Source organism: Tamandua tetradactyla, chromosome 4, assembly GCF_023851605.1.
Source record: "Tamandua tetradactyla isolate mTamTet1 chromosome 4, mTamTet1.pri, whole genome shotgun sequence".
NCBI classification, from domain to species: Eukaryota; Metazoa; Chordata; class Mammalia; order Pilosa; family Myrmecophagidae; genus Tamandua; species Tamandua tetradactyla.
This window is the reverse complement of record NC_135330.1, coordinates 181,163,033-181,179,959: the sequence shown is the minus strand read 5'-3', so window position 1 is coordinate 181,179,959 and position 16,927 is coordinate 181,163,033. Positions and strand designations below refer to the sequence as shown.

General features: G+C 35.5%; 1 protein-coding gene and 1 pseudogene across 9 annotated transcripts in view; one reads left to right on the top strand and one right to left on the bottom strand.

Moving 5' to 3' along the window:
* The window catches only part of ARHGEF7 (Rho guanine nucleotide exchange factor 7), a 267,744-nt gene that overhangs the window by 61,570 nt on the left and 189,247 nt on the right, over nt 1-16,927 (bottom strand). For all 9 annotated transcript variants that reach the window (XM_077158695.1, XM_077158691.1, XM_077158687.1 and 6 more), the window contains 2 exons: nt 5,791-5,885; nt 5,470-5,565 (listed from right to left, as the gene is read on the bottom strand). In XM_077158695.1, coding sequence (XP_077014810.1) covers nt 5,470-5,565; nt 5,791-5,885 — 191 coding nt within the window. The remainder of the gene's footprint in view (nt 1-5,469; nt 5,566-5,790; nt 5,886-16,927) is intronic.
* Nucleotides 14,561-16,013, top strand: LOC143681566 (dihydrolipoyl dehydrogenase, mitochondrial pseudogene; annotated as a pseudogene).

Genomic DNA, 16,927 nt, shown 5'->3' with positions numbered 1-16,927 from the left:
AAAGCATCTAAGACACAATAAGCATTCAGCAAATATTTACTCTTTGCTGAACAAACACCAACAAAACTTTTGCCCAACCTCCATCAAGAAAAAAGAACTATATTAGTCATCTTCTACGGGAACACACAGTATTTTTATTAACAACTTCAAGTATAGAATTACTTGTCTTGGGCACATTCAAACAGGAAGTCAGTTTCTAAGTATATAAAGCATTATATTCACACTCCAAGTGGTGTCAGAAAATTGGTTTGTTATGAGATTTCTTTCAAAATTTATAAAATTCTACTTACCTAATACTCCTCCTTCCATATTCTCCATGATATATGATAAATAGCTAGGCACCAAATGCTATACTGAGCAATAGATATACACTAACTGAGATATATTATACTATCTTTTCACACTATTGTTTCCTTCTTATCGCCTGAAATCACAAAATGCTCTCCTATATGCTCAACATAACTAGATTACTAGGGCCCTGGTGTGCCCTTTCATTCTGTATTATTCTTATGTGAAATCAAAGCCTTTTATTTTCCTTCCTATTTATCTTCCTTTCCTATAAATAGATGACTATTTATAGTCATCACTAGTGCAGGTTAGTCTTGTCTTTTCTGAAACATATAGATCAGTTCTGCTATCTCCACTCCATAACCTCTTTACTCAAATTGATGTCTTTTGCTCTCCAAATCACCAATTTCAACTGACATCCTTTTCTTCTAAGATGTCACCACTGACCTCTTCAACACCTGACCTAGCACTTTTTGAAGTTCATCAACCCTTATGAATCTCACTTCAGCCCTTCACCTGGATGATCAGATTTTGACCATCAGCATTCATGAAAACCATTCTCTCTCTAAAATACAAATCATAACCTCTAACCCCAACATCCTGCTACTTCACCTCCTCTACTCCTTCACTCACACACTTTGCTCTTTCTCATCATGATCTCTAGTGCCCCTATCTAATTCTTCCAATTTACTCCCACTACTGTTTTCAAAGGCATAGAAATGCCATTAAAATGCCTCTAGGGTAAAGAAACAGGGCACTCATACCTTCCAATAAAACCAGCAATGAAATCAGCAATGGTAGTATGTGGAAAACTTCATGTTAACCTCTTCATTACTGCTCTGTTTTCTTAAGTAAGACCTTTTGCATGAAAATAACTGTTACACATGCTGTGCTATGCTCAGACACTGCATCCAGGAATCTTAGGCATAGGACTTTCCTAATACCATGCATCCCATATTTTATCTCTCTCTGGTCAAGCCTCTCTGAAACAAACTGTGTGGAGCTCATCATCTATGGATCCATCATCTTCAACAACTGCTGACTCCTTTGCTCCTCTTGCTGTTCTGAGAGTCACACTTTGTGAATTTCTCATCCTTAATTATCTATATGTTTTACTTAGGCTGCTAAGTACTGCTGGAGAAAGTCATACAATTGTTGAGAATTGGTGAATAACAAAATATTAGTAAGAGTATCATGTTCAAACACCATATTGTGAGTTTCACTAAAAATTCAAGCTAATTTAGCTAACCTCTCTGCTATTCAACAACTTTTATTCTTTATTAATTGTTTATCAAGGCTCAAAGTGACTGTTCTTATTCAAATCAATATAGGAAAATTTACTGAGGGACCAGTATGTACCATGATAGTGACTGTGGGGGAATATAATGTTGCAGAAGGAAATGATGTTGTCTTCTCTCTAATACAAAGAGACTAATACTGAATGATGTTATAATGGTTCCAAGTTCTATGAAATCTCATTTTTAGTTCTTTATTCTCTTCTAATTCCCAAATCGTTCACTATTATAGGTGGTTTTACCTTAGTTTGGATAACGTGCTAGTTTTAAAAATTAAAACTTTTAAAAATTGGACTTCAGAAAAGATAAGCATGGTATTAGACACTGACTTTGCTAAGTAATGGATATGAGACTAAATCTCTACTTCTAAAATGCAGACAATATGTAAATGTAAAATGTAGATAATATTCATAATAAAAATGTAAAATGTAGGTAATAAAAATATTGCACACAGGATTGCTGTGAACATTTTTAAAGTTAATGTATATGAAAATATCTACCACAGTACCTGATACTAAGTTCTCGGTATTAGTCCCTTTCCCTCTGTTGTATGGAAAAACAAGATTAACATCCATCCTCAACATTTAAAATTTTCCTTTTCTTTATTCTAAGAGTTCTCCTTTGGTCTTATTCCTGAGTAAGACCTGTCTGGGCCAGGAGTAGTTAAGAAGGACTCATAGAAGCACAAGATACACAGGCTCAGTCAAGTATTCAACAGCAGTGACCACTGTGCCAAAAAAACAAGAAACCTTAAGGCAGAGCATTCAAAGCCCTTCTTTAAGGAAATGTTATAAATCAATCCATATATAGGTAGGAATTAATCGTCTGCTTTTTTTTAAATCATTCTTTGCCCTCCAATTCGGTTGTCACTAGCCACACATGGTTATGTAAATTTAAATTAAATAACAAATTCAGCTTCACATGATTAGTGGCTGCTGTATTGTACAGCACAGACAGAAGATTTTCCTTAACACAGAAAGTACTATTGGACAGAACTGTATAACTCATTCAAGTCAGATTTCTAAACTCTGTGTCATGAATTCCTTATAATGTGTTCTACTGTTTAGTTTATTTACACTTACATGAAGTCAAAGTAAGCTAGCATTTGCAGTCCAATAGAAACCTTTCAAAGTGTGAACTTCTAAGTGGGTTGGGTTTTTCATAGTTTCAGAGATTAGCCATTGTCCTGTCTACCCGCATGATAAATCACTGATTCAGCAAATAAATATCAATTATTTATTCAGCACCACTAAAAAAACACTTGGAACAGATTAAAAACAAATAGTCTTTACCTTTCATGACTACCATATTTTGGAGAATATAAAACAAATACAGAAATAAATTTAATGTAAATCACAATAAGATGTTTCAATGAAATGAGATACAACTGCTGTCAACCTCTAGAAGAAGGAAAGAATGTCCCACTGGAAAGCAACAGCAAAAAGTCAAGTATCTTTGTAAGTTACTAAAGTATTAATAACCGAAAGCAGCAAGCATGTTTTACCAAAAGACAAATCAGTACCTTTCTTCTTTCTTTAAGGATCTACACACTTGACACATATTTTGAGAATACTACCAACTGAAATTTGAATATGTAATGTTGATAGTCAAAGACACAGTGAAATATTAAAAGAGTTTGGCTTCCACAATTAGAAAGCCAAATTTTAGTGTCAATTCTCCTCCCCTTATATCCTTCCTTTTCTGTCTCTCCCTCCGCTCCCCATTTAGCCTAGACCCTAAAGTTTTATTACATCTTTCAATTCCAAACCAATTCTCCTAGAATTAACTATAATCACCCCTGCCACATTAACCATTGTATGGTTTATAAAGCACATTTAACTCCATTAACTCACTAGATGGTACCAGCAGATTAAGCTCAGAAAGGTTACGTGAGTTGTCTTAAGACTTACTATTATGCAATAGGACTAAGAATCAAGCCCATGTGACATGCTAACACATTTCATAAATAACAATATCTAGATAGCTGAATTAACAGGACTTACAACCAAAACTTAAAAAAATCATCAAGCAGAATATGACAATAATTAAAATAAGAGTATTTCCATTTTTTGTTCTCACTTTCGCTTCTAAGTGATATATGTAGGCTGGTAAAGGAGACACTGCATATCATTTAAACTGTTTACAGTTTTTCCATCTGCACCTTCCTAGCAGAGCAAATGCTGAAGTTTGATAACAGAGTGAAATGCTACATGTAGTCGTCTCATGAGTTTTTACAATAATGCCAACATCAAAAGGTAAAAGCAGATGATGCTAACAGGACTTTTTCCTTTCTGAGAGTGACAGTGACAGAATCCCAGGAAAAACTTTCGAGAAATCATAGAATTTTTCCAACAATATATTTATTCCTCATTGGTACGGCTTATAGTTCAATAACTACTGATTTCACAGGGAAGACTGAGAACAACATTACTTATAATTATGAGCTGGGTGAACCTCAGTATACTTGGCAGTTGGGCTTGGGACAGCTAAAGGAACTCAACAGAGTCTGTCCATGAATAACAGGAAACTTCAAGCACAAGACTATGCAACCAACCTCATGTTTCCACTTAGGGCAGTGGCCACCAATACTCTGGCACGGACCCTGACTGTCTTCAGGCAAGTTCTGCTTTCAATCTGAACCAAAGACCATCAATGTGGACAACTCTTTCAAGGACTTCAAAACCACAAGAAGGCAGCATAGTTTGAATCATACTCTAGAAGAACTATTTATTCACTGAGCTCCCGTGTGCTGGCAACAACAGGCCCAAACCTCTCATCAGTAATCAAGCTTCCTACACTCATTTCCTGTCCAAATCATCAGTGCCTCCAGGACATTATCAGTAATACCTATCTACACACACGATTCAGTTTGCCATCATTTAAAAAACACTCTACTGCTGGAAACATTCTTTGAATTTCTGTTTCCAAGAAATTATGCTGTCTAAATAAAGAAATTATAACTAAGAGATATTCAGAAACTTCACCCAAGGTGACAGTACCCAGGGGCAAGAAGTTTAGTTCTGATTTTACCGTCAAAATACCATACTCATTACTTCCACTGAAACCTAACATGCTATACTCCAGGACTATGAATTATTTGGGTCAAACTTCATTTGCTTACCTTCTATAAATGTGTACAATAAACCCCAAACCACACATGAAAACAAGTTGGAAGGAAAACTAGAGGTCAACTAAAACCCAAGAGAAAAAAAGTATTCTGGTTGTTCTGGTATTGACAGAAATAAACACCAAAGATAGTTTAAAAATAAAATGTTATTTTCCTTTATCAAGTCTACAAGTAAATAAACTCATAAACAAACATCAAATATTACCTGCTGGACTAAAACCTAAAAATATCTCACACGCATTATTTTTAAATGTCATCTAATACCTAGCAAGCCTCTATGAAATATACCTTAATGCTTGATGTTAACAAAGAAAGAGCCATACAGAAAACCTGATGACCAATTATCCAGGACATACCCCCACTTCAAAAAAAGAAACCTTTGAAATCAGTCCCCAAACAAATCAAATCTATGTACATGTTAAGCTTTATAATTTATCATCTTTTGAAAGTCAAAACAACACCTATGCTACAAGATGTTCAAAGATGTTGCAATCACATGTATGTAGAAATGCATTTCTTTTGCAGCATCTGGTGCCACATAAATTAAGCCAATTGATGTCTCCATGTTTGTCCATATGCTAGCCTCTCTTCTCATGGGAAGGCTCATCCTCATTCCCTATTCTCTTCCTGTCAAACACCTTAAAAAATATCATTCTGGTGAACTGTGAATTCTAAAATTCTAAAATTACGTTAAACTTGATCCCTTAAGGTATCAGTTATACCAATCTGAATTTTGCAAATTTTTAGCATTTTACTTACTTGGTGCATTCTTCTAAAGACTGTACAAGCATTTGCTGGAAAGAACATATTTCTTCTAGATTTCCCATTAAATATGAAGTGTTTACTGAACTTAACCTAGAGCCAAGAAAGATAACAATGAAAATACATAACAATTTTACTAATATTCTCACCTCTCTTACCCAAACTCCCTGTTAAAATCTTAAAACTTATAAAAGAGGCTAAGCCAAATTGATATATGAATTCTATTTCATTATTTCACCTTTTATTCTCTGAAAATAAAAGAGACCAGCCTAACATAACAATTGTTTTTCAGTTAAAACAATTTATAATCTAACTTACTTTTCACTGGCCTGTAATGGTCGCAAATAGGTTGAAAGTACAGTCTGTAGTTCTTTAGAATATTCATTTTCTGTTTCTAAAATATTCTGTAGCACCTACAATAAATGATGAATAACGTTATATTTCACTTCAATTATAATCAACTGCACTGAGATTTATAAACTTTGGAGAGTTCTTACCACTTTTAATTCAAATTGCTGCTTCTATGTAATGTTAATGTGTTTGAAATAATCACTACTTGTGATAGTACCAGATCCATGTAATGAATTATTCTAAAACATATACAACTTACCTTGTCTTACTGTCAGCTACATTACTACAAAAGTATCTCTTGAATGAGGCTAGAATTATTTCCATCAGCAGATAAGTAATGCCAAATCTACATATAAAACAGGTACTTTAGCTAATGGTAAAGTTAATTTCAGCATTATAAAAACAAGATGGATTACTCCGTTCATTACTGTTTTCTGTTTACTCTGAGGAAAGAATAGTCATTCATGAGGAAATGCAAACCTGATTACATAACTTAATACTAAACTATTTTTTCTTTTTACTGTAAAAAAGATAAGTTTATACTACTCAGTAATAAAAAGGAAGGAACTACTGATAAAAAGTACATGCAAAACAATGCACAGCACAAAAGAAGCCATTCACAAAAAGTATACACTGTATAATTCTATTTATATTAAGTTCAAGAACAGGCAAAACTGTAATAATAGAAATCAAAAATGAGATTATGGGGGAAGGGGGTGATTATGGGGAACAGAGCATGAAATTCCTGGACCAACAGACATGTTCTATGCTTTGATTTGGGTAGCATTTTTATAGTATATACATACCTTTTTCAAAGCTCATTGAATTGTACCCTTAAAATCTACGTATTTTAATATATGTAAAATATATCTCAATTTTTAAAAACATGAAGTTTACTCTTTAGATTGCATCTACCAAATCTAAATCAATTTCTAACACTATTCATTAAGGAATAGTATAGTCTCACATCATCCTATACATTACTAAAAATTAAAGCCTATCAATGTGAACAATCTTTTAATAGCCATTACTTTGAAAACAGTAGAATCAATCTTAAAATGTTTCTTAATATTCTATATCAAAGTGTAGCAAATTCTAACCAAAATTAGTTAGAAACTCTTAAAAACTAATAAATAAGTTGAAATCAGTTGAACTAAATTATAACATTTTCATCAATAATCATTGCCAGCCATGTGACTTTATAGTGCAAGAACAGAAGGCAGACATTGTTTCCTCATGAAGTCAAGATAAGAAGTTTAGGCTTAGAATGAGTCTAGTAAATTACGCCACCAAGTCTTAATGTGTACTATACCCCCCTCGCACTGTACAAGGTGCTTTGAATGTATTTTCTCTAATCCTTGCAAACGGAAAACTACACAGTAGGTAGTGTATTATCCTCATGTCACAGATGAAAAGACTGAAGGTCAGATAGGTTAAATAACTTATTCAAAATCCCCAAACCACACATTCAGCACATAGTGGAGCAAAATGAGAGGCTAGATCTCTCTGATATTCCACACTACACTGCCTTCTTCAGGATTAAGGAAAGGACTCAGGACATGTACAGGACCTGGCATAAGTAAACAAAGCAAACCCTGTTCCTCAACTTTGTAATTTATCCCCACTAATGTTAGGGAGCTAGTACTTTCTTAAATCAGAAATTCATATTACAATTCAATTTTCTGAGCACCTACTATAAGCCCTAAGATGTGTTATTTGTCTTCCAAAACTAACAAATCAGCCTAAATTAAAGTTCAAACATTTAAGAAAAAACTATTCATTAAGCTAACTATAAATTTCAGCATTTATAAAAACAAGATGAATTACTCTGTTCATTACTGTTTTCTGTATACTCTGAGGAGAGAACAGTCATTCATGAGTAAATGCAAACCTGATTCCATCCACTGTGTGACACTGAACTCTAGTTTGGTCTCTGAATGGATATATTCATTTAAAAAAACTGGTGGAGCAAACCAGAGGGAGGAGGGACCACTCAGGGAGTACATTCCTTTGTGCGGAAAACTGGATGCTGAGCCTAAGATTATAATGTCTTCCTTCTAAGAAATACTCATTGAACACAAATGTCAAAGGACTGTGTAGACAAAGAATACAGTGTGACACTAGTCACTCCATCATGAAAGCATTATACTTTAAACCAGATCTTATCCTTCAAATGTAAACGTGAAAACTAAGCTAAGCATAATGGGATCTTTAACTAAAAATAAAAGACAATACAATGTGTCACAGATGCTTAAGAAGTCCTTTTCCAATGTTAAAATGAAAATAAAAATATGATTCAGTTTCCTAATTATACAAATACTACGGTAAACCCATTTAGTAGCACTGCTCAGAGCATCTTGGAATCCTATACACTTGTTTTTTAGACAGAAAAACAGTTGCAGTGTGATATATGAAGGAAAATTATAACTACTAGGAATATGTAACAGAAGAATAAGAAGATGGTATTTCTTCATTCATAGCATTAAGCACAGTATGTAGATATAAAAGCTTCCCATAAGAAAGTACTAAAAACAATTCCAAAGAACCCTCTGTCAAAAAAACTAATTAAAATAAAGTTGGTTATTTCAACTATTCCTCTTTAATTTTTAAATAGCCGCTAAAGATAATTTCTATAGGTTTTCCAATCCCAAAACCCTTAACCTTTCCACAAAATATACAATCAAGATTTTGCTAACTGATTTCATGCTTACAAATATCTACTCTGTATGTTTCCGAATTCCTTACACACTGATCATCCACCTCTGCCAGGAAAGGTGCTAAGTAAATAATTGGTTTACATTTATGAGAGGAGACCAAAAAACCACTTGATTGGGGTAATATAAAAGATCATCATCATCAACTAAAACATACATACATACCATAACATACCACACCTAAGCACAAGAAGAAAAACTAAAAAATTCTAAACATGCTTCCACCCTACCTAATCAACCCTCTCCCTGCCCACCAGCACAAAGAAAAATGTATGTAATGATTAAAGGGAAGTCATTTAATGGTTTCCTTTCGATCTAAACTATTTAAACTTTAAGTATTTAAATTTTGAAAAAGTAAATTACAAGACAATTCAGTCTCAAACATAGAAGTGGAGGGAAGGGTATTACAACATTAAGTAATTCCTGAATTTCCTGGACTTAAAAGTCTATAGGCCATAAGGACATGCAGAAGAGGCACTCCATCACAACTGGCAATTACTGATTTAATGTAGTCTGGTGATCTCTTTGAGGGTCCATATAAATGTTTCTGTTTATGTTATTGTGCCTCTGGGAAGAAGTTATTATAATAATCCTAAATTTAGGATTCACAAGTCTTGGGGTATATTTCTTATAAATATTACAGGTTAACTACACAATAACTACTGCAAAAACTTACAGGTCCACACTGACATATTTCATTGAAGGAATCTGACACATTAGCAAATATACTTGTATTTGCACAATAGAACTATGACATGTAAAGAACTGGGCCTTTGCAGCCAAGCAAACCTGGCTTTAAATCCTGGCTCAACTACTTACTAGCTATGACTAGACAGCCTATGATTCTATTTCCCATTTCATAAAAAAATAGCTCACTGGGTTATGATAGTTATTTAACAATATTAGATATGACCTAGTACAACCTTCCAACCCGAGATAGATTCCTATTTAGAGCTTCTTACTCGATGTCTTCATTAGTTGGGAGCTAATTATTTAACAAGATAGCCTTTTCCTCAATTAGACAACTCAATTATTCCTTTATTCATTTATAAAACACTTAGCTTCCATTATGTGCCAGGCTCTTACCAACTGAAAACCTTAATCTATATAATAAAAAATATAAAACAAGGAAATAAAAAAATAAATAAACAGTAGGAACAGAGTGTCACAAGAAGTCAGCAAGTGCTTCACTGTCCATACAAAATTTGGGTGGAATATAAGAAAGAAGGGAGACAACTTTCTAGGGGAACCAAAAAAGAATAAAGCTGGGAGCACCTTTAAAAAACTCAAGGTACTTGGAAAAGAACTATTTACCGTACCCATATATAAAGACAACTGACCTAATACACTCAGTAAAAGTGAGAGCGTTCAAAAAAATGTGAAAAAAAAATCATAGTGTATCAGTGAACATGTAAGGTCATAAGAACCTGAATCTTCCCAAATCAGCAGACTTAAGAAGCCTCATTCTCAAGTGATAAATCAGGTTAACTCCTCACCCCCTGAAAGAGGTGGTTAAAAGATCTTTGATTCTCTCTAGGGCAGGGCATTCAACTTTTACAATAAAAGCCCTTTCTGATTCCTATCCGGAAAGATGTCTATTACCGTCTATTACCATCTTATAAGGCAGTTAACATTTTTTTATTGTTGAAATTCACTATGCCCAGACATGTTACACACATTTCCTTTAATTATATGATGTCATCCTTGAATACAGATCCCATGATAATCCTCAAATGCTACACAAATGCCTGTTTGCAAACAGAATGTAATGGTGGTTTCAATGGTAAATTAAATTTCAATTTGTTCTTAAATATTCATCACAATAGTGATCAAAATAACTACCTCTTAAGGGAAAAACACTTAGCCTGGTACCTTAACTGGACAATCTGCTAACCCTCTTAAGGATACTACAAAGGCAGTCATTATTATGCATATTTTACAAATGAAGTAACTGGTTCAGGCAGCTTACCAGGCCACAGAGGTAGTAAGCATCATGGATGGGATTAAATATAAAACTTATACTCTTTCCACTATACTAAGCTACCTCTAAAGATAAGAGCATTATGATTCATTTATCTAAGATACTAGAAACAAACTGATTTCCAAACAGTATGTATACGAAAAAAAATCTTAAAGATAAGTAGAGGGGAAGGGTTTATCACAAAACCTAATCAACTATTTAAAACATCTTTGACTTCTTTTCTTCTTCCTACTGTCATACTCCTAGGCCAAAATCACAATGCCTCATGCCGATGCTTCTAACTGATTTCCTATGCTTTATGTTTCCATCTCCAACACCTTCTGGAATCCGGTGCCAAAGTAATCTACCAAAATCAGTCACTTACATTCTTAAGAAACTACAACAGTTTAGGATTTCTTTTTTTTCAATAACTGGGAAAGAAACATACAAAAACACCAAGGGCATTACTTTTAATCCAGAAAATACAAAAAAGCTTAACAACAAAGAAAATAAGTTGTAATTCTGCCACTCTAAAGAAACCATACTGACAGTATATATTTTCTGTCAACATTTTTACAAAAATGAATCAAATTTACTCATATAGTTCCATATTCTGCTTTACTGCACTAAACATGAAAACATATTTTTATAGTAATTTTTAAAGCCTCACATGCATTTTTAATAATTATAAATGGACAGACCACTGGTTCCTTAAACATTCTTGTACTCTATATATTTAGGTTGTTTGCAATTTATAATTATAAAAAATAATCCGCAAAACATACATCTTTGAACACATTTCATATTATTTGTTTAGGGTGGAATTCAAGAAATTAGAATTATTAGATTAAGGGTTTGAACATTTTTAGAATTCTTTATATACCTGCCATACTGCTTTTGAGAAACCCTATACGCATTTACATTTCAACCATTATTAGAATGGGAGTGTTCTCTTTTTAAAAATTCTGCTCATTGGATATGTAAAAAATGACGATCTCATTTTTATGGTGATATTAACTCTTATTTCAGAGCTATTAGGACTTACCAATTTAATAAACTGCTGGCATCCTATCCCATTTATTTACTGATCTTTATGTATATGCCTTAGTGAGCACTTTAGACATTAAAGATATGTGTGAATTACTGAAACTGTGGCAAACAGTATTCCAAGTAACTTTTAATTTGGTTTATATTGTTGAAAGAAAAGAATTTATTAATTTTTTACACAGTTTATTTGCTTAATCTTTCCCTTTATAATTTCTCTCCATTGCTTTTATATTCTAAAAATCCTTCCCTAATATAAATGTATTTTTCAAACACAAACAGATTCAGTGGCAAAGAATGGAAGTCTTAATCAGTTTGAAGGTTGTGGTGGTTTGAAGCTGTATATACACCACAAAAAAACATGTTCTAAATCTAATCCATTCTTGTGGATGTGAACCCATTGTAAGAAGGACCTTTTTTTTTTTTCCCAATTTCTCTCCATCATCCATTTAATCCTCAGCCCAGCCCTGCGAGGCTGGGTGTCATTCTTCCCATTTTGTAGGTAGAGAACCCCTGAGAAGGCGAGGGACTTGCTCAAGGTCACAGCTGGCAGTGCTGGGCTCAAGACAAAGCCTAACCTGAACGAGAGCCTGTATCTGGTCTGCCACATCATGAAAGAAGGGAGAACCCCACAGAAACAGCAGCGACAACCTCAGAATTTTGGTGAGCAGGGCTGAGCCTGGCTGGGAAGGAGGAGTGGTTTGGGAAGGAAAGATGTGTCCTCTCTGGCGGAGCTCAGCCCTGGACCTCCCTGCTGGGCAAGTCACCCCCAGCCCTGCCTCCCGTGCACTTACAAGGCAGTAAGAAGCTCATCCAGCCTGGCAATTCTCAGCCTCCTGGGACCTCAGATTCCACACACATCCACGAGGCTCCCTTGCAGCTCCCAGAAGGCTGTGATCTCAATGGTCCAGTCAGCGTTCCCACAGCCAAGGAGCAGGGTTAAGCCTGCATGGTCCCCTAGAGGGAGAAGCCCTGGCTCGGGCCATTGAGACCACAGGCCCTGACCCACCTGCCCGCTGCCTCTCGCTGCAGGGACAGAGTGGACAGGGGCAGACCCCTTCCACGAGCCTGAGAAACAAGAAGGACCTTTTGATGAGGATAATTCAGTTGAAGTGTGACCAATATCATTCAGAATGGACCTTAATCCAATTACAGGAAGGCCCTTAGAATGAAATTCAGACACACACACAAAAAAAGCCAAGGAAACAAGAAGCTGGAAACAACAAAAACCTAAAAGAGAAGGGAGAGACCAGCAGACCGTGTTACATGCCTTGCCATGTGGCAGAGGATTCAAAGAGGGCAGGCAGCCGGTCTTTGGGAAGAAAGCATCATCTTGATGATGCCTTGATTTGGATATTTTCTCAGGCTCAAACTATAAGCTAATAAATTCCTATTGTTTAACCAAACCCATTTCTGCTTTAAGAAGCCTAGCAGATGGAAACAAAGGTGTTTAAGCACAATCTTTGGCCGAATCCAAAATTATGCTGCTATGAGTGAGAATCCTAGGAAGTCGGGTTTAAAAATAAAAACAAGAATTAAAAAAAATTTTAAACTGTGCAACAACAATAGCCACATACTGTGGGGGAGGCAAAGCACAAAGAAAGGCCAGGTAAGTCACTACACAAACAAAAAAACAGCAGTAACAACAAGCCCCCAGAGTAGGGAGGGGACTGTCTCTGAGGGGGCCCAGATGTTGCACATAAAGGCTTTAAAACACTATTATAAGTTCCAGAAGATGAATATGGTAGCACAAGATGTTTCAGGATTCTATTTCCCAACAGAATCTTTAAACAATTAGCAAAAATTAGCAGAGTCCTCTTGCTGAGAACTTCAGAAAAGAGTTAAGGATTGCAGTACCATAGCAAGTACAGTATCAGGAAAACACAGATTTAAAACCTGGGCGGAGAAGAAAGAATTACCATATTTCAGTCAGATTCTCCAGAAGAATTCATCAAAAACCTTCACTGGAGATGCCCGCTTGGGGCTTGCCTTATGGAATCTGAATTTGCCCATCCCCACAGTCACCTTTGCCTGCTTAGTGCTTCTAAAGTCTATGAGTGAAAAATCACAGGAAGACAGTTGATGGTCAATCTACTGACAAGATAACCACTGATGAAGAGCTGAGAACATTGAACAGTTAAACACAGGTTACTCTAAAGATTCAGAATAAGTTGGATTAAATGTCAAAGAAGAGCCTTAACACAAGACCAATCAATAATAAGCCCCTAGACAGAGGGAGAAACTGAGTTAAGGTATCAAATAATCAGATGCCTAGACAACAGCAAAAAATTAGATGCCATACGAAAAAACATGAAGAAATGGTTCAGTCAAGGAAACAAATTAAAACTTTAGAAGAGACACAGAATTTGGAAGAACCAATCAAAGAAATTCAAACAAACCACCTAAATCAACTCAATAAGATGAAGGAAAATATGGCTACAGAGCTAAAGGATATTAAGAAAATGTATGAGCATAAAGGAGTATTCGAAAGTCAAAAAAAAAATTATTGGGATGAAAGGCACAAAATGGAGATTAAAAATACAAGAGAGGCTTACAAATGCAGACTTTAACAGGCAGAAAAGAATCAGTGAACTAGACACAGGACAACTGAAGTCATACAGCCAGAAGAATAGACAGAGTAAAAACAGAAAAAAGTGAGCAGGGTCTCAGGGATTTGAGTAACAGCAAAAAGCATACAAACAAATGGGTGTCCTAGAAAGAGAAGGGAAAGGGGGCACAAAGGATATTTGAAGAAACTGCAGAAAGATATCAAAAAACATATTTAAGATGCGTGAAGAGACTCCAAACAGAATAAACACTAAGAGACCTACTCCAAGACACACACTAATCAGAATGTCAAATGCCAAAGATAAAGACAGAATTCTAAAAGCAGCAAAAGAAAGAGTTTATCACATTCAAGGATTCTCAATAAAACCAAGGGCAGATTTCTCATCAAGAACCATGGAGGCGAGAGCAGGAGATCTTGGTGAAAAGGCAGAAAGAAAAGTACTGGGTAAAAATGCAAAGCTGTAGTCAGACGTACTGTTTCTTGGCCAAGAGAGGCCATCTGAGTTGACTATCTCATGGTCTAGAGGACAGCGCTTTTCAGAACTTACACAGATCAACCAATTGATGATGATATAACAGTGAAAAGTTCTGATCCTGGAGGATACACTGCTGCTATTAAAGCTGCCCAGTTACACTTCAAGACAGTTTGCATTGAGACAAATGAAATCCTTGGTAGGACATGCTTGAATGTTGGCTATATTCCTTCTAAGGCTTTATTGAATAACTCTCATTATTAGCATATGTTTCATGGAAAATATTTGTATCTAGGGAATTGAAGTGTCTGAAGTACCCTTGAATTTAGAGAAGCCAATGGAGCAGAAGAGTATAGCAATCGAAGTTTTAAAGGGGGAATTGCCTACCCGTTTGAACAAAATAAGGTTGTTCATGTAAATGGATATGGAAAGATAACTGGCAAAAAACAGATCACTGCTATGAAACCCAATGGCAGTACTCAAGTTACTGATACAAAGAATGTTCTTATAGCTACAGGTTCAGAAGTCACTTCCTTTTCTGGAATCACAATTGATGAAGATACAATAATGGCATGTACAGGTGATATATCTTTAAAAAAGAGTTCCAGAAAAGATGACTGTGATTTTGCAGGAATAATAGGTGAACTGGTTTCAGTTTGGCAAAGACTTGGTGCAGATGTGACAGCGGTTGCATTTTTGGGCCATGCTAGTGGAGTTGGAGTTGATATAGAAAACTTGCAACGTGTCCTTCAAAAGCAAGGATTTAAATTTAAACTGAATATAAAGGATATTGGTGCTGCCTAGACGTCAGATAGAAACATTGATGTTTTAACTGAAGCTGCCTCTGGTGGTAAAGCTGAAGTTCTCACTTGTGATGTACTCTTGGTTTGCACTGGCTGGCTACCCGTTACTAAGAATTTAAGACTAGAGAAGCTTGGCATTACTCTAGATCCCAAAGGCAAAATTCAGTTAACTCCAGATTCCAAACTAAAATTCCAAATATCTATGCTACTGGTGACATGGTTGTTGGTCCAAGGCTTGTTAACAAAGCAGAGGATGAAGTTATCGTCTGTATTGAACAAACTGCTGATGGTGCTGTGCACACTGACTACAACTGCATGCCATTAGTGATTTACATATACCCTGAAATGCTTGGGTTAGCAAATCAGAAGAGCAACTGAAGGATGAGGATATTGAATACAAAGTCGGGAAATTCCCATTTGCTGCTAAATCAATGGACAGTGTATTAGGAGCACATATTCTAGGACCAGGTGCTGGAGAAATGATAAACGAAGCTGCTCTTGCTTTGGAATATGGAGTGTCCTGTGAAGAGACAGCCAGGATTCTGTCATGAACAACCAAGTTTATCAGACGCTTTTATTTAGGGAAGCAAACCTGGCTGCATGATTTGGCAAGGCAATCAACTTTTAAGTAGTTTCTTTTTTTTCTCGGAAGTTTCATAAAAGTCATGTTTCTGAACAGGAATTTCTCAGACTGATTTAAAGAAACTTTTGGAAGGTATTTAATAGGTTCGGACAGAATGGAATAATCTCATTTATATTTTAAATAAATCTGATATTGTTTCAGTGCATCAATATTTCAGAAAAAAAAGCTACTTATAGTAGCAACCTGGACGATTTTCATGAGTCCATGGTTTCATGCTGTTTATGAAAAGTTCAACCTCACTGAATTTATATGAAGCCTCTTTTACCCTCAATACAGTAAAGTAAATTTACTTATATGGATTTTTAACTTTGGTTTTCATATTGGAAACAGAAGTCAAGTCATTAAGATTCAGATATGTATAAATTGAACAGATGTAAATTAAAAAAATAGTCTCAAAAAAAAAAGAAGAAACCATGGAAGCGAGAAGGCATGGTATGATATATTTAAGGTATGGAAAGAGAAAAACTTCCAGAAAAGATTCTTTTCTTGGCAAAACTGTCCTTCAAAAATGAGGGGGAGGGGGTGTTGCGATGGTGGCTCAGTGGTAGAATTCTCGCCTGCCATGCTGGGGACCCAGGTTGGATTCCCGATGCCTGCCCATGCAAAAAATAAACAAATACAAATTTAAAAAAATGAGGGGGAGGGTCACAAGGATATAGTTCAGAGGTAGAATTCCAGTCTGCCATGCGGGAGACCCAGGTTTGATTCCCAGTCCATGCACTTCTCAAAAACACAAACAAATATTCAGCAAATGGTGCTGCAATAAAGGGATACTCACATGAAAAAATAATGAAATGTGACCCAGTCACACAGCATTTAAAAGTGAAGGGGAGTTTAAAATATTCATAGACAAACAGAAACTGAGAGAGGTCATTAAAAAAGACCTACTATACAAGAAT